The following is a 16418-nucleotide window of genomic DNA, read 5'->3' as shown; positions in this document are numbered from 1 at the left end:
GGGGCTCTAGACCGTGTCGTGCCTTTGCGGCCTCTGACCCGGCGCAGGTCTCAACCAACCCCTTGGTTCTCCGAGGGGCTGAGGGAGATGAAACGCCGGAGAAGATGCCTAGAGAGTTCCTGGAGGTCCAGTCGTTCGGAGGCTGATTGGACACTAGTTAGGTCATATAATAGGACCTACCTAGTGGCACTGAGGGAAGCGAGACGTTGCTACGTCTCCTCCCTCATTGCGTCGGCAGATAACCGCCCGGCCGCCCTGTTTCGGGTGACTCGCTCTCTCCTTCAACAGGGGGAGCGGGATGACCCGTTGCAGGGACGTGCCGAGGAGTTTAGTGGTTATCTATACGATAAAATCGTTCAGCTTCGGGAGGGCTTGGATCAAAATTGGGTGGATCCAGGTGAGAGGTCGGAGAGCTGTCTTGTTGAGACTGTTTGGGATGAGTTTGACCCTGTGGCTTCCGAGGACATGGACAGGTTATTGGGGAGGTTGAATGCCACCACATGTTTACTGGACCTGTGCCCCTCCTGGTTGGTGCTGGCCACACAGGAGGTGACACGAGGCTGGCTCCAGGGAATTACGAATGTTTCTTTGTTGGAGGCGGTCTTCCCTGCCGCCTTGAAAGAGGCGTGAGCTGAAAACACATTTATTTATTCAAGCGGGATTGGCTTAAAAGTTTTATTAAATTTTATTGGGGCTATGTATGAATTTTAGGGTTTTAAAATTGACTGTTTTAAATTTCGGCCATTTATATAATTATGCTTGGTTTTAAGTTTTTTGTTTTAATATGTATATTGTATGGTTTTATTACTTGGCTGTACACCGCCCTGAGTCCTTCGGGAGAAGGGCGGTATAAAAATCTAAATAAAACTAAAAAAACTAAACTAAAACTAAAACTGAGACCTCTCCTCAAGAAGCCTTCCCTGGACCCAGCTGTTTTAGGTAATTATCGTCCGGTCTCCAATCTTCGCTTTGTGGCGAAGGTTGTCGAGAGTGTGGTGGCACGTCAATTACCCCAGTACTTGGATGAAACTGTCTATCTAGACCTGTTCCAGTCCGGCTTTCGGCCCAGATACAGCACGGAGACGGCTTTGGTCGCGTTGGTTGATGATCTCTGGAGGGCCAGGGATAGGGGTTTTTCCTCTGCCTTGGTCCTCTCAGCGGCTTTTGATACCATCGACCATGGTATCCTGCTGCACCGGTTGGAGGGATTGGGAGTGGGAGGCACCGTTTATCGGTGGTTCTCCTCCTATCTGTCTGATCGGTTGCAGACGGTGTTGACGGGAGGGCAGAGGTCGACCCCGAAGCACCTCACTTGTGGGGTGCCGCAGGGGTCGATTCTCTCGCCCCTCCTGTTCAACATCTATATGAAGCCGCTGGGTGAGATCATCAGTGGTTTCGGTGTGAGTTACCAACTGTACGCTGATGATACTCAGCTGTACTTTTCCACACCGGGCTACCCCAACGAAGCTGTCGAAGTGCTGTCCCGGTGTCTGGAGGCCGTACGGGTCTGGATGGGGAGAAACAGGCTCAGGCTCAATCCCTCCAAGACAGAGTGGCTGTGGATGCCGGCACCCTGGTACAGTCAGCTGCAATTGCGGCTGACTGTTGGGGGTGAGTCATTGGCCCCAATGGAAAGGGTGTGCAACTTGGGCGTTCTCCTGGATGGACGGCTGTCCTTTGAAGACCATTTGACGGCCGTCTCCAGGAGAGCTTTTTACCAGGTTCGCCTGGTTTGCCAGTTGTGCCCCTTCCTGGACTGGGATGCCCTATGCACTCATGCTCTCGTGACATCTCGCCTGGATTACTGCAATGCTCTCTACATGGGGCTTCCCTTGAGGAGCACCCGGAGGCTCCAGTTAGTCCAGAATGTGGCTGCGCGGGTGATAGAGGGAGCCCCTCGTGGCTCCCATGTGACACCACTCCTGCGCAGACTGCACTGGCTGCCTGTGGCCTTCCGGGTGCGCTTCAAGGTTTTGGTAACTATCTTCAAAGCGCTCCATGGCTTAGGGCCGGGCTACTTACAGGACCGTCTGCTGCCACCGATTGCCTCCCACCGACCCGTGCGCTCTCACAGGGAGGGACTCCTTAGGATGCCGTCCGCCAGGCAGTGCCGACTGGTGACACCCAGGGGAAGGGCCTTCTCTGTGGGGGCTCCCACCCTCTGGAATGAACTTCCCCCAGGACTCCGCCAACTTCCTGACCTTCGAACCTTCCGCCGCGAGCTTAAAACACATCTATTTATTTGTGCAGGACTGGACTAGAATTTTAATTTTAAATTTAGTTTTAATGGGGTTTTATCATTTTAATTGTAATTTTAAATTTTGGCCTATTTAAATAGTTTTTTAATTAGTGTTTTATCTTGTATTATATTTGTATTTTTATCGGGCTATAAACTGCCCTGAGTCCTTCGGGAGATAGGGCGGTATAAAAATTTGATTAAATAAATAAATAAATAAATAATGTCAACCACTTCAAACTTGATTGCAGAAAATATGACTTCTGTAACAGAGTTGTTAACGCTTGGAACTCATTACCTGACTCCATAGTCTCTATTCAAAATCCCAAAATCTTCAACCAAAAACTGTCTACTATTGACCTCACCCCATTCCTAAGAGGACTATAAGGGGCGCGCATAAGAGCACAAAGTGCCTACCGTTCCTGTCCTATTGTTCCTTCATTATAACAAATTAACAGAGTTGTTGCACGTTTTTACTTATATATACATATATGTCTTTCATGATATCTTGTTTTTATTTATGACAATGTTTGTGTATACTGTTGTGTCAAAAATAAAAATAATAATAATAAAAAAAAATTGATTCCTATCTGTATCAGTGGTGGGTTACTTCCGGTTCTGTCCGGTTCTTCTGAACCAGTAGTAAAAGCAGCGGGAGGCTCCACCCATCTGCTCGGATGTCATAATGGAGCATCTGAATGTGTGCATGTGCGTGCGCGCCCATTGCGAACCGGTAGTAAAGGTAAGTAGAACCCACCCCTGATCTGTATTATTGGGGAGTGAATCACGCTAGACTTCAGAGGATCATTAGAACTGCAGAAAAAACAATGGCTAACAACCTGCCTTCCATTGAGGACCTGTATACTGCATGAGTCAAAAAAAGGGCTGTGAAAATATTTAGATTCCTCACATCCTGGACATAAACTGTTTCAACTCCTACCCTCAAAACGACACTACAGAGCACTGCACACCAGAACAACTAGACACAAGAACAGTTTTTTCCCAAATGCCATCACTCTACTAAACAAATAATTCCCTCAATACTGTCGAATTATTTACTAAGTCTGCATTACTATTACTATAAATCTTCTCATTGTTCCCATCTCCTCCCACTTATGACTGCATGACGATTTATATTGATTGTTTCCTAGTATGATTTGATTGCTTATTTGTACCCTATGACTATCATTAAGTGTTGTACCTTATGATATCTTTTCTTTTTATGTACACTGAGAGCATATGCATCAAAGACAAATTCCTTGTGTGTACAATCACACTTGGCCAATAAAGAATTCTATTACAATCTATTACTTTTAGAAGAGACTGTACAGCCATTTGTCTGAAATGAACAGGATAGACGTTTCAACTCATTCCAGTGACGGAGCAGCCACAACCTCTGGAGAGAAGCCATTCCCAAAGAATCAACCTTAAACTTGAAAGAGACTTTTCAAATCTTCCCACCAGCAGAACATTGCAGCCACCAGTTTCACAGCCTGCAGCCCCAGTGGGCTTCCATTTGGGGAGGGAAGGAACCTGCAGCAGCAGCAGCAGCTGACCTGCTTCAGTCCAGTTGCTTCTCTGCTTCCAGGCCGTGGAGGGAACCGAACAGACCGACTTGCTCCTGGACTCTCCTCCCACCTGCCCTCAACTCACGTGCAGCTTCGACCCTGGGAAGAGCGCAAAAGCCATTCCTCTCATGAAGTCATCTGGAAGAGGAAGTTCCTCTGCACTTCTCCTTCCCTGACCTCTTTCTAGCAGTACAGTATTTTTTTTTAATTTTGTCACAACAGTATACGCAAACATTGACATAAAACAACAACATGTCATATAAACATATATATAGGCTAAAATATGTATAAAGTATAAAATATAGGCTAAAATATGTATATATATAAGCAAAAGTATTAATTTGATATAATGAAAGGAACAATAGGACAGGAACGGTAGGCACTTTTGTGCTCTTATGCACAAAATTTATATAAAAATTTATATAATTTATAAAATTTATATCCTGGATGGACGGCTGTCCTTTGAAGACCATTTGACGGCCGTCTCCAGGAGAGCTTTTACCAGGTTCGCCTGGTTTGCCAGTTGTGCCCTTCCTGGACTGGGATGCCCTATGCACTCATGCTCTCGTGACATCTCGCCTGGATTACTGCAATGCTCTCTACATGGGGCTTCCCTTGAGGAGCACCCGGAGGCTCCAGTTAGTCCAGAATGTGGCTGCGCGGGTGATAGAGGGAGCCCCTCGTGGCTCCCATGTGACACCACTCCTGCGCAGAGTGCACTGGCTGCCTGTGGCCTTCCGGGTGCGCTTCAAGGTTTTGGTAACTATCTTCAAAGCGCCCATGGCTTAGGGCCGGGCTACTTACAGGCCCGCCTGCTGCCACCGATTCCCTCCCACCGACCCGTGCGCTCTCACAGGGAGGGACTCCTTAGGATGCCGTCCGCCAGGCAGTGCCGACTGGTGACACCCAGGGGAAGGGCCTTCTCTGTGGGGGCTCCCACCCTCTGGAATGAACTTCCCCCAGGACTCCGCCAACTTCCTGACCTTCGAACCTTCCGCCGCGAGCTTAAAACACATCTATTTATTTGTGCAGGACTGGACTAGAATTTTAATTTTAAATTTAGTTTTAATGGGGTTTTATCATTTTAATTGTAATTTTAAATTTTGGCCTATTTAAATAGTTTTTTAATTAGTGTTTTATCTTGTATTATATTTGTATTTTTATCGGGCTATAAACTGCCCTGAGTCCTTCGGGAGATAGGGCGGTATAAAATTTGATTAAATAAATAAATAAATAAATAATGTCAACCACTTCAAACTTGATTGCAGAAAATATGACTTCTGTAACAGAGTTGTTAACGCTTGGAACTCATTACCTGACTCCATAGTCTCTATTCAAAATCCCAAAATCTTCAACCAAAAACTGTCTACTATTGACCTCACCCCATTCCTAAGAGGACTATAAGGGGCGCGCATAAGAGCACAAAGTGCCTACCGTTCCTGTCCTATTGTTCCTTCATTATAACAAATTAACAGAGTTGTTGCACGTTTTTACTTATATATACATATATGTCTTTCATGATATCTTGTTTTTATTTATGACAATGTTTGTGTATACTGTTGTGTCAAAAATAAAAATAATAATAATAAAAAAAAATTGATTCCCTATCTGTATCAGTGGTGGGTTACTTCCGGTTCTGTCCGGTTCTTCTGAACCAGTAGTAAAAGCAGCGGGAGGCTCCACCCATCTGCTCGGATGTCATAATGGAGCATCTGAATGTGTGCATGTGCGTGCGCGCCCATTGCGAACCGGTAGTAAAGGTAAGTAGAACCCACCCCTGATCTGTATTATTGGGGAGTGAATCACGCTAGACTTCAGAGGATCATTAGAACTGCAGAAAAAACAATGGCTAACAACCTGCCTTCCATTGAGGACCTGTATACTGCATGAGTCAAAAAAAGGGCTGTGAAAATATTTAGATTCCTCACATCCTGGACATAAACTGTTTCAACTCCTACCCTCAAAACGACACTACAGAGCACTGCACACCAGAACAACTAGACACAAGAACAGTTTTTTCCCAAATGCCATCACTCTACTAAACAAATAATTCCCTCAATACTGTCGAATTATTTACTAAGTCTGCATTACTATTACTATAAATCTTCTCATTGTTCCCATCTCCTCCCACTTATGACTGCATGACGATTTATATTGATTGTTTCCTAGTATGATTTGATTGCTTATTTGTACCCTATGACTATCATTAAGTGTTGTACCTTATGATGCTTGACGAATGTATCTTGTCTTTTTATGTACACTGAGAGCATATGCATCAAAGACAAATTCCTTGTGTGTCCAATCACACTTGGCCAATAAAGAATTCTATTACAATCTATTACTTTTAGAAGAGACTGTACAGCCATTTGTCTGAAATGAACAGGATAGACGTTTCAACTCATTCCAGTGACGGAGCAGCCACAACCTCTGGAGAGAAGCCATTCCCAAAGAATCAACCTTAAACTTGAAAGAGACTTTTCAAATCTTCCCACCAGCAGAACATTGCAGCCACCAGTTTCACAGCCTGCAGCCCCAGTGGGCTTCCATTTGGGGAGGGAAGGAACCTGCAGCAGCAGCAGCAGCTGACCTGCTTCAGTCCAGTTGCTTCTCTGCTTCCAGGCCGTGGAGGGAACCGAACAGACCGACTTGCTCCTGGACTCTCCTCCCACCTGCCCTCAACTCACGTGCAGCTTCGACCCTGGGAAGAGCGCAAAAGCCATTCCTCTCATGAAGTCATCTGGAAGAGGAAGTTCCTCTGCACTTCTCCTTCCCTGACCTCTTTTCTAGCAGTACAGTATTTTTTTTTTTAATTTTGTCACAACAGTATACGCAAACATTGACATAAAAACAACAACATGTCATATAAACATATATATATAGGCTAAAATATGTATAAAGTATAAAATATAGGCTAAAATATGTATATATATAAGCAAAAGTATTAATTTGATATAATGAAAGGGAACAATAGGACAGGAACGGTAGGCACTTTTGTGCTCTTATGCACAAAATTTATATAAAATTTATATAATTTATAAAATTTATATACAAAATTTATTTAAAATACTTGATGGTTTTAACTCTTTAAAATCAACCACAGAGGCTGCCTACTGTATTGCCTGCTTTCTAGGCAGATATTGTCCTTTTGTCTTCCTTGTAGGAAACACGTATTTCTACCTAAGGGGTCTGCAAGATGTTTTCACTGATTAAAGCTATCAAGTCGTTTTTCACTTCTAGCAACCGACCTTTGCAACTGAGCCAAGTGAAATAGTGAAGTGTGATGTGCTGAGCTATTAACTAGAATAGTTTACGACTCTTCTTGCCACATTTGTTAAATGAATCACTGCAGTTTTTAAATTAGTAACGTGCTCGTTAAGTGAATCCGGATTCCCCACTGACTTTGCTTGTCAGAAGGTCAGAAAAGGGGTTCACTTGACTCCAGGACACTGCGACTGTCGTAAGTATGAATCGGCTGTCAAGCATCCAATTGTAAATCACATGACCATGGAGATGCTGCAGCGGTCATAAGTGTGAAAAAAAGGACATGGGTCACTTTTTTCAGTGCTGTTGTAACTTTGAACAATCACTAAAATGAATTGTTCTGAGTTGAGGACTATCTGTATTTTACTGATTGTCTTTTCATTCAGGAATTCAAGATGGCGTACAAAGCACCTCCTGGGTAGCATGCTGTAATTTACAGGGTAAATGTCCCCCCAGACAGCCTGCCTCTTCAAGATTTTGCCTCTCAATATTCCATAGCTCATGGAAGGCTTCTTCATACTTAACCGAACACTGAATTAGAACTCATGGCTTTCTATCCAGCGCCCTTGAGATTCATCCTGGATATTTGTTTTTGGTGCCTTTAGGTTAGAATTGATGTCTGGCCTTGCAGTTTGCTTGGCAGGAGGTTTTGGATTTGGTTTCACCCTTTCCAGTTTCTTAAGCCTGAGAGTTTAGGTTAGGCAGGAGTAGCATAGATGGCTTTGCACTGAGGTTTGGATTGGGACTGAGCATTTCCTTGTCTCTAATCTGGTGCCTTCACCACTACACCAAACCAGATCTTCTTCCTCCCCACAAAATCTACCCCTTGAGTTGAACCTGCTGCTCCGATGGCAAATTCAAGTCTGTAGCTTTCAAGATCCATGCGATCGGCTGCTCCTTACTCTCCAGATAATGGATCTTTTTCATCCTTCAGTCTGTATTTTGGACTTTTCTTCTGAGGAAATGGAGTATTCCTCTGATTGGGGACTGGTGGCTTCTGGCCTGGCCCCATGGACCAGCTCCTTTGACGTTTGATGGGCTTCTAGTTTACTCAATTTTGTTAGATATGTGGTGTTAATAAGTTTTGAGGGTCTAATTTATCTCTTTGTTATTGTAAGGAGATATTTTGTTGGGTATTTTTGCTATTTCCTTTGTGTTAGTTAATTTTTCTCTAGTTCTGCTCTGCACTGCACTTAACTCTTAATCGTGATATAAATTATTACTTTTATCTCCATATTGATACCTGTTGTCCCCCTTTCTTGCCGTCTGCCATATTGATACCTGTTGTCCCCCTTTCTTGCCTGTTGTCCCCCTTTCTTGCCATCTGGGGATTTTGTTGTGTGCATCAGACATCTCCAATCCCTTCCACCCACCACCCCAAAAAAGAAAAGAGTTGCAGAATTGGAATAAAAAGAAAAACTACTCTTGGCAATGAACTCTATGGTACCCAGCCAACCAGAAAGTCTTTCAATGTCTTCTGTTCCTTGTCCTATTTTATTCAGAAATAAACATTCACAGAAGATAATGTTGAAAAAGCTCTTCGCAAACTGAAACCATATTTATCTATTGGGCCTGATCGACTATGTGCATACTTCTTAAAAAAACTTTCTACTAATATAGCAGAACCCCTAAGCATAATCTTTGATAAAGCTTTCACGACTGGTTCCCTTCCCAAACTTTGGTCTCTAGCCACAGTCATCCCTATCTTCAAAAAAGGAGATCACAGCCTAGTTGAAAATTACAGACCAATCTCTCTATGCTGTGTCACCTGCAAAGTAATGGAATCTACCATCAACCAATCCATTACCCTCCACCTAGAAACAAACAACCTACTGTCTAATAAACAATTTGGTTTGAGAAAAAAATTATCATGTAACTTACAACTTCTCCACTGCAAAAACATATGGACTACTAATCTTGATCAAGGCAAGGCAATAGTTGCAATCTACATAGACTTCTGTAAAGCTTTTGACTCAGTAGTACATGATAAACTTCTCCTAAAACTAAAATCCTACGACATTTCAGGACCTCTTCACAATTGGATAACTGCTTTCCTGTCAAACAGACAACAAGTGGTCAAAATTGGCAATGCTCTATCAAATCCTGTCCCTGTCAAAAGTGGCGTTCCTCAAGGCAGCGTTCTTGGACCAATGGTCTTCATACTATACATAAATGATCTCTGTGACCATATCTCAAGTTATTGTGTTCTCTTTGCTGACGATGTCAAACTATTTAACACCACCAACAATACTACTATCCTTCAAAAAGACCTTGACTTTGTATCCGATTGGTCTAAAACTTGGCAACTCCAAATCTCAACCAGCAAATGCTCAGTCTTACATATTGGAAAAAAGAACCCAAACACTAAGTACAAGCTTAATGAACATTACCTTACAGATGACCCCCACCCTGTTAAAGACCTTGGAGTTTTCATATCAAATGATCTAAGTGCCAAAGCCCACTGCAACTACATAGCAAAAAAGGCTCTAAGAGTTGTAAACCTAATTCTGTGTAGCTTCTTTTCCAAAAAGACTACACTACTAACCAGAGCTTTCAAAACATTTGCCAGACCCATTCTTGAATACAGCTCACCTGTCTGGAACCCATACCAAATCTCTGACATTAATACAATTGAATGAGTCCAGAAATATTTTACAAGAAGAGTTCTCCACTCCTCTGTAAACAACAAAATACCTTATTCCACCAGACTTGAAATCCTGGGATTAGAAAACTTAGAACTCCGCCGACTCTGACAAGACCTGTGTTTAACACACAGAATCATCTACTGCAATGTCCTTCCTGTTAGAGACTACTTCAGCTTCAATAGCAATAATACAAGAGCAAACAATAGATTCAAACTTAATGTCAACCACTTCAATCTTGATTGCAGAAAATATGACTTTTGTAAGAGTTGTTAGTGCTTGGAATACACTACCTGACTCTGTGGTCTCTTCTCAAACTCCCAAAAGCTTTAACCAAAAACTGTCTACCATTGACCTCACCCCATTCCTAAGAGGACTATAAGGGGCGTGCATAAGTGCACAAAAGTGCCTACCGTTCCTGTCCTATTGTCTCCTTTCAATATATGTGCTTGTATATAATGTTGTGACAAATTAAAAAAAAATCTGTTTCCACTAAATATAATTTGCCCTCGCTGGGGGTGAATTCTGAACATTGTTTTAGAAAACAAGATTATGCCCTATGGTGTAGCCCTGGCAAAGATTCAGAAGCTTTTGGTCCATTTCAAGCTTTTCAGCTCTTAACCATGAGTCATAATGAGAGTTGTTCAAAAAAGAAATGGCGCCAATATGAGTGAGAGGAAGAAAAGATTAAATATCGTTTTAATATTTTAAAATTTAGAAACTTAAAACATGTTTAAATTTGAAACATGTTTAAATTTGAAACATCTGGCAGAATGGGTCAACTATTCCGTGCAGGACAACCTGACATGGCTAACTTGCTGCAGGGACAACTCGCTGCGGGAGCCACACAGAAGCAGCCACAGCCGGCCACATACCTGCCGGCCAGCTGGTGCTCATTGCAAGTTGGTGAGAGCCATGGCAGGGCAGTTTCCAGAGCACCCCAGCACCTCTGATACGACAATGGTGATGGCCAGGGATGGGTTCCACTTACCTTTGCTACTGGTTTGCAATGGGAGCACATGCGCGCACTCGCTTCTCTAACATGTGCACGCTTCTGCACATACACATAAGATTCTGGACATGCGCAGAGCGTCTGTGATGACGTCTGAGTGGGTGGGCGGAGCCTCCTACCTCCGTTACTACCGGTTTGCAAGATCCGGACCAAACCGGTAGCAACCCGCCACTGGTGATGGCTCCAGGCAAAAGGGGCCGGGGCAGCCACAGTGGGCAGGGGGGTATTGCCAGCTGTGAGATCGGGATTATCGCATCAGGGGAAAACAAGCCAGCAAAATAGAGCAATCATACACCACACAATTAATTTTTGAGCTGGCAAAAGATTAGCTTGATGTTATTTATTAAAATGCATAAAATATGATTAACTAGTGAAATGGTCTTTATTTCAAAACTCCAGTTACATCTTAGGGTTTTGGGGGGTTTTTTTTTGGTCTTTTGGTAGTTCTTAAAGAAAGGATCTTGTGAAACAACTTGGTTAAAATGCTGTCCAAGTATAAAATGGAGGGGCATAAGATGTTTAAATTTATAACTGGAACAGTGGGGGTTGTGTAACGAGTCAGAACACACCGTTACAGCTGATGGATTAAAGAGAGTTGGCTATTGCATGAGGCAATCTGAACTGATTGGTTGCCTTGAGTGAAAAGAGGGAGTTTCCTTGTTGCCTGCCTTTTTGCCCTGTGTGCTCTCTGTGTTTTATTTATTATTATTATTTATTTATTATTTTATTTATTTGTCAAACACGTATAAGATAACAGATATAAGTATAAACATGATTATGAATACAGGATAACGATACAAATAAATAGGGACAGTAGGACAGGGACGGTAGGCACGTTGGTGCGCTTATGCATGCCCCTTACAGATCTCTTAGGAATGAAGTAAGGTCTACGGTAGACAGTCTAAAATTAAAGTTATGGGGGTTTGGGGAAGTAACCACAGAGACAGGTAGTGCATTCCAGTCATTGACCACTCTGTTGCTGTAGTCATATTTTCTGCAATCGAGTTTGGAGCAGTTTACCTTGAGTTTGTATCTATTGTTTGCTTGTGTATTATTGCAGTTGAAGCTGAAGTAATCATTGACAGGAAGGATGTTGTAGCAGATAATTTTGTGGACTATGCTTAGGTCAGACCGCAGGCACAGTAGTTCTAGGTTGTCCAAGCTCAAAATTACAAGCCTGGTGGCATAAAATATTCTATTGTGAGAAGAGGAGTGGAGTACTCTTCTTGTGAAATACCTCTGGTCTTGCTCAATTGTATTAATGTCTGATATACAGTGCGGATTCCAGGCAGACAAGCTGTATTCAAGAATTGGTCTAGCAAAGGTTTTGTATGCCCTAGTTTGCAGTACAATTTTACCAGAGAAGAAGCTTTGCAAGATTAGGTTAACAACTCTTAATGCCTTTTTGGCAATGCTGTTACAGTGAGCTCTGGCACTTAGATCATTTGAGTACAGTCTTAGTGTCCCACTTCATTCCCCAAAGAAATCAGAAATCTAATTCCCGCCCCCTCCCACAATCTGGACAATTATAAGTTTTCTCTCCTGTGTAAATCTGAAACTGAAACAGAAATTCTAAATTTATAATAAGGAAGGAAGGGAAGCTGAGAAAGATAGATTGGTCATAGTGATGGAGAATGCACAAGAGAGAGATTACAAATTAATAATTGTAATGCCTTAGAAATCCACTGTATGTGTGTGTGGAGTCCTCATCACTGAGCAAGAGTTGGGAAATGAGCTTTACATTACCTTTTTATTATTACATTCATTTATTACAAAACTTTATTACTGCAAACCTGAGCATCTTGCCTTGCCCTAATGTTCACAGCAACACTGACAATACCCATTTTTTACATTTCAAATGGTTCTGATCATTCTAACATAATGCATATTTAAAAATGAGACATTTTCTATTGTACATTTTTTTCTTGTGTTAAGGTAGCAAAATAGAGAGGTTTGTCCCACTTCTGGGTGACAGTGTGGACAGTGTAGCACAATGGCAACCACTTTGAAAAGTCTTCCGCATGGCCCAGGGACTAATCCAGGGCCCACTGAAAATGGTGGCTGCTTCCAGGACACAGTCATGAGGTCCTTCCCTCCCTCCTCAACATGAGGTTCAGAGATCTTCAAAAGGTAAGGAAGCGGTGGGGGGGGGTGAGAGAAGGGGGGGGTGAGAGAAGGGGTGAAATACTACTGGTTCCGACTGATTCGGCCGAACCAGTAGCGATGGTGGCGTGTGGTTCGGAGAAACAGTGGAAGCATGAGGCTCCGCCCACCTGCCTGGACATTGTTACTTCCTGGTTTTAGCCAGGAAGTAACCTGTTTTTGACCTTCTGGGCATGCGCAGAAGGCTTTGTGCATGCGCAGAGGGTCCAAGTGCGCAGGTAACACGCGCAGACCATGCACTTCCGAACCAGTAAGGTAGGTAAGTAGATTTCACCCCTGGGTAGGAGTCAGGCGTAAGGGGCGCTTGGGGGGGGAGAGAAAGGATGAGGAGAACTGTGTGGAGGAATGAAGGGCCGAGGAGAAACAAGGGTTAAGAAACAGAGCACAGGGTGTCTTGGAGGGTGCGGGAGACCTAGGGATGCCTAAAGCAGGCAAGCATGGGCCTGCCCTAGGTTTCCAAGAGTTTTCTCTGTAGCCAGTGTTCTGCTTACCGACTTGCACATTCGATTAATGCCTGCCTCAGGGAGAGCAGGGGAATTCAAGTAGTAAAGGAAAGCAGTCTCTTTTAACAGCCGTTGCAACACGCAAAATGGCAGCTACTTCCAAAAGTCTATCACAAGGCCCAGGGACAAACCGAGGGATCACTGAAAATGGTGGTTGATTCCAGGACACATTCATGAGGCCCAAGGATGTGTGTCCTTCCCTCTCTTCCCAAAATGAGGATCAGAGATCTTCAAAAGGTGAGGAGGAGGAGGAGGGTGTGAGGCCTAGTAGATGGGAGTCAGGCCATTTTCCACTTTCTTTTTCTCTTCACCTACAAGTTTAATCCTGACGCTTCCAAGTGTTTTCCACTACATTGAGGTTCTGCTTAGCAACTTGCACATTCAATTAATGGCTGTTTCAAGAAGACCAGGTGGATTTGGGTAGTTAAGAAAAGCAGTCTCACTTAACGGCCGTTGCAACATGCAACCATAATGGAAGGCCCATAATAGTTGTATCCTGAGGACTACTTTTATGCTGGCTGAGGACTTCTGCGGTTAAAATCTGGGAGAAAACAAAGTAGAAGACTGAAACTCTACATGTGGCTCCACCATCGACATACAAAAGCACCATCGAAAGTTTCTTTTTGAGGAATTCCACTACTTCTGCAAAAGGATGTATCCAGAAGATTCAGCTGATAACCAAAAAATGGTAGTTAGCCATTTTCCACTCTCCTTTTCTCTCCACCTACAAGTTTAATCCTGAGAAAAGTTTGAGTAAAAAGAATCAGGCCAGAATTCAAACTGTCAATTTCTCACCTACACTTTCAATGGGAGATAACAAATGAAATTCAAGACTTCTCTAAACTCTTCAACTTTTGCCTCATGTGGATTTCCTCATGTGCAATAAGGGATGGTTTATGCTTGAAGTAATGTCCACAGACTGGACATTTGAAAGGTTTCTCCACAGTGTGAGTCCTCTGGTGTCTCACAAGGTGGAAATTCCGACTGAAACTTTTCCCACAGTCAGGACATTGAAAGGGTTTCTCTCCTGTGTGAGTCCTCTGGTGTATCATGAGATGGGAATTCTGACTGAAACTTTTCCCACAGTCAGGACATTGAAAGGGTTTCTCTCCTGTGTGAGTCCTCTGGTGTGTCACGAGGTAGAAATTCTGACTGAAACTTTTCCCACAGTCAGAACATTCAAAGGGTTTCTCTCCTGTGTGAGTCCTCTGGTGTCTCATGAGGTGGGAATTCTTACTAAAATCTTTCCCACAGTCAGGACATTCAAAGGGTTTCTCTCCTGTGTGAGTCCTCTGGTGATTTATCAGGCTGTTATTGTGACTGAAACTTTTCCCACAGATAGGGCATTCAAAGGGTTTCTCTCCAGTGTGAGTCCTCTGGTGTGCTACCAGGGAGGAATTCTGACTGAATCTTTTCCCACAATCAGTACATTCAAAGGGTTTCTCTCCAGTGTGAGTCCTCTGGTGTACTACCAGGCTGGAATTCTCACTGAAACCTTTCCCACAATCAGGACATTCAAAGGGTTTCTCTCCTGTATGAGTCCTCTGGTGTTTCACCAGGCTGGAATTATCACTAAAACTTTTCCCACAGACAGGACATTCGAAGGGTTTCTCCCCTGTGTGTGTCCTCTGGTGTATTATGAGGTGGGAATTACTAATGAAATATTTCCCACAATCAGGACATTGGAAAGGTTTCCCTTCCGTGTGAGTCCTCTGATGTTTTGCCAGCATGGAATTATCACTAAAACGTTTCCCACAGATAGGACATTCAAAGGGTTTCTCTCCTGTGTGAGTCCTCTGATGTTTCACCAGGCTGGAATTATCACTAAAACATTTCCCACAGATAGGACATTCAAAAGGTTTCTCTCCTGTATGAGTCCTCTGGTGTCTTACGAGGTGGGAATTCTGACTAAAACGTTTTCCACAGTCAAGACATTCAAAGGGTTTCTCTCCTGTGTGAATCCTCTGGTGATTAATGAGAAGGAAATTTCGACTGAAACTTTTCCCACAATCTGGACATTCAAAGGGTTTCTCTCCTGTGTGAGTCCTCTGATGACTCATGCAGTGGGAATTCTGAGTAAAACCTTTTCCACAGATAAGACAATAAAAGGCTTTCTCTCCTGTGTGAGTCCTCTGGTGTCTCATGAGGTGGGAATTGCTAATGAAACCTTTCCCACATTCTCGACATTCATAGTGTTTCTCCATGGAGTGAATCCTCTGATGTATTACCAGGCTGGAATTATGACTGGAACTTCTCCCACAATCAGGACATTGAAAGGGTTTTTCTCCTTTGAGATTCCTCTGATGAACCATCAAATTGGAATTCTAGCCTTGTGTATCACGAGGCTAGAATTCTGACTGAAACTTTTCCCACAGAAAGGACATACAAATGGTGTTTTTTGTGTGAATTCTATGCTGTCTGAGATGGAAATTTCTAATGAAGCTTTCCCCACAATCTAGACACAACCACAAGAGAGACCAGTTTTTGCTACATTGAGTTCATGTGTATTGCTATTCTCCTCTCTAGCTCCTTGTTGCATAATCAGCTGTTATTTGCAATCTGTACTTTTCCCAAAATAGGCAAATCTGTGGAGCTTTTCCACAGCTGATATTCTTGAGGAAGTCAAAAATATGGACAATGCTTTGTTTAGTGGTGCTTTCATTCAAGCCATTTTCTTCCTCGCAAGGAGAGGTCTGCATTCCTGTCAGTTCTATGTGGCTTTTCTATTGACAGTTTCCTCCCCACTGACTTCCTGATATTTCCCTCTTTTGCTGAATGAAAAATAATCACTTTTCATGTAATGTATCCTTCAGTTCTGCATAATCTGCTTATTCTTTATTGATTTTCTCTCTTTTGTCTAACAGCTGTTGGAGGAGGAGGAGGAGAATTGTGTGGTTTTCTGAAGGAAATGGAAAATGTTTTGATTTCTGGCTCAATTTTCTTCTCTTTTCAACGGTGCTTGTTATTTACAGTTGTCCCGAGTGCTCTTATTGCCATCCTCTTTGTCTGTAAGATTCAAAGAAAAGTAGAACT

General features: G+C 43.1%; 1 protein-coding gene across 1 annotated transcript in view; it reads right to left on the bottom strand.

The window, feature by feature from the left end:
- Nucleotides 1-16418, bottom strand: part of LOC131193522 (zinc finger protein 850-like) — a 71482-nt gene that overhangs the window by 18108 nt on the left and 36956 nt on the right. Inside the window, exon 2 of the mRNA XM_058173780.1 lies at nt 14238-16391. Coding sequence (XP_058029763.1) covers nt 14238-15697 — 1460 coding nt within the window. The 5' untranslated portion in view covers nt 15698-16391. The remainder of the gene's footprint in view (nt 1-14237; nt 16392-16418) is intronic.

This window comes from Ahaetulla prasina, chromosome 2, assembly GCF_028640845.1.
Source record: "Ahaetulla prasina isolate Xishuangbanna chromosome 2, ASM2864084v1, whole genome shotgun sequence".
NCBI lineage: Eukaryota > Metazoa > Chordata > Lepidosauria > Squamata > Colubridae > Ahaetulla > Ahaetulla prasina.
The sequence above is the reverse complement of the archived record's forward strand: the minus strand, read 5'-3'. Positions and strand labels throughout refer to the sequence as shown.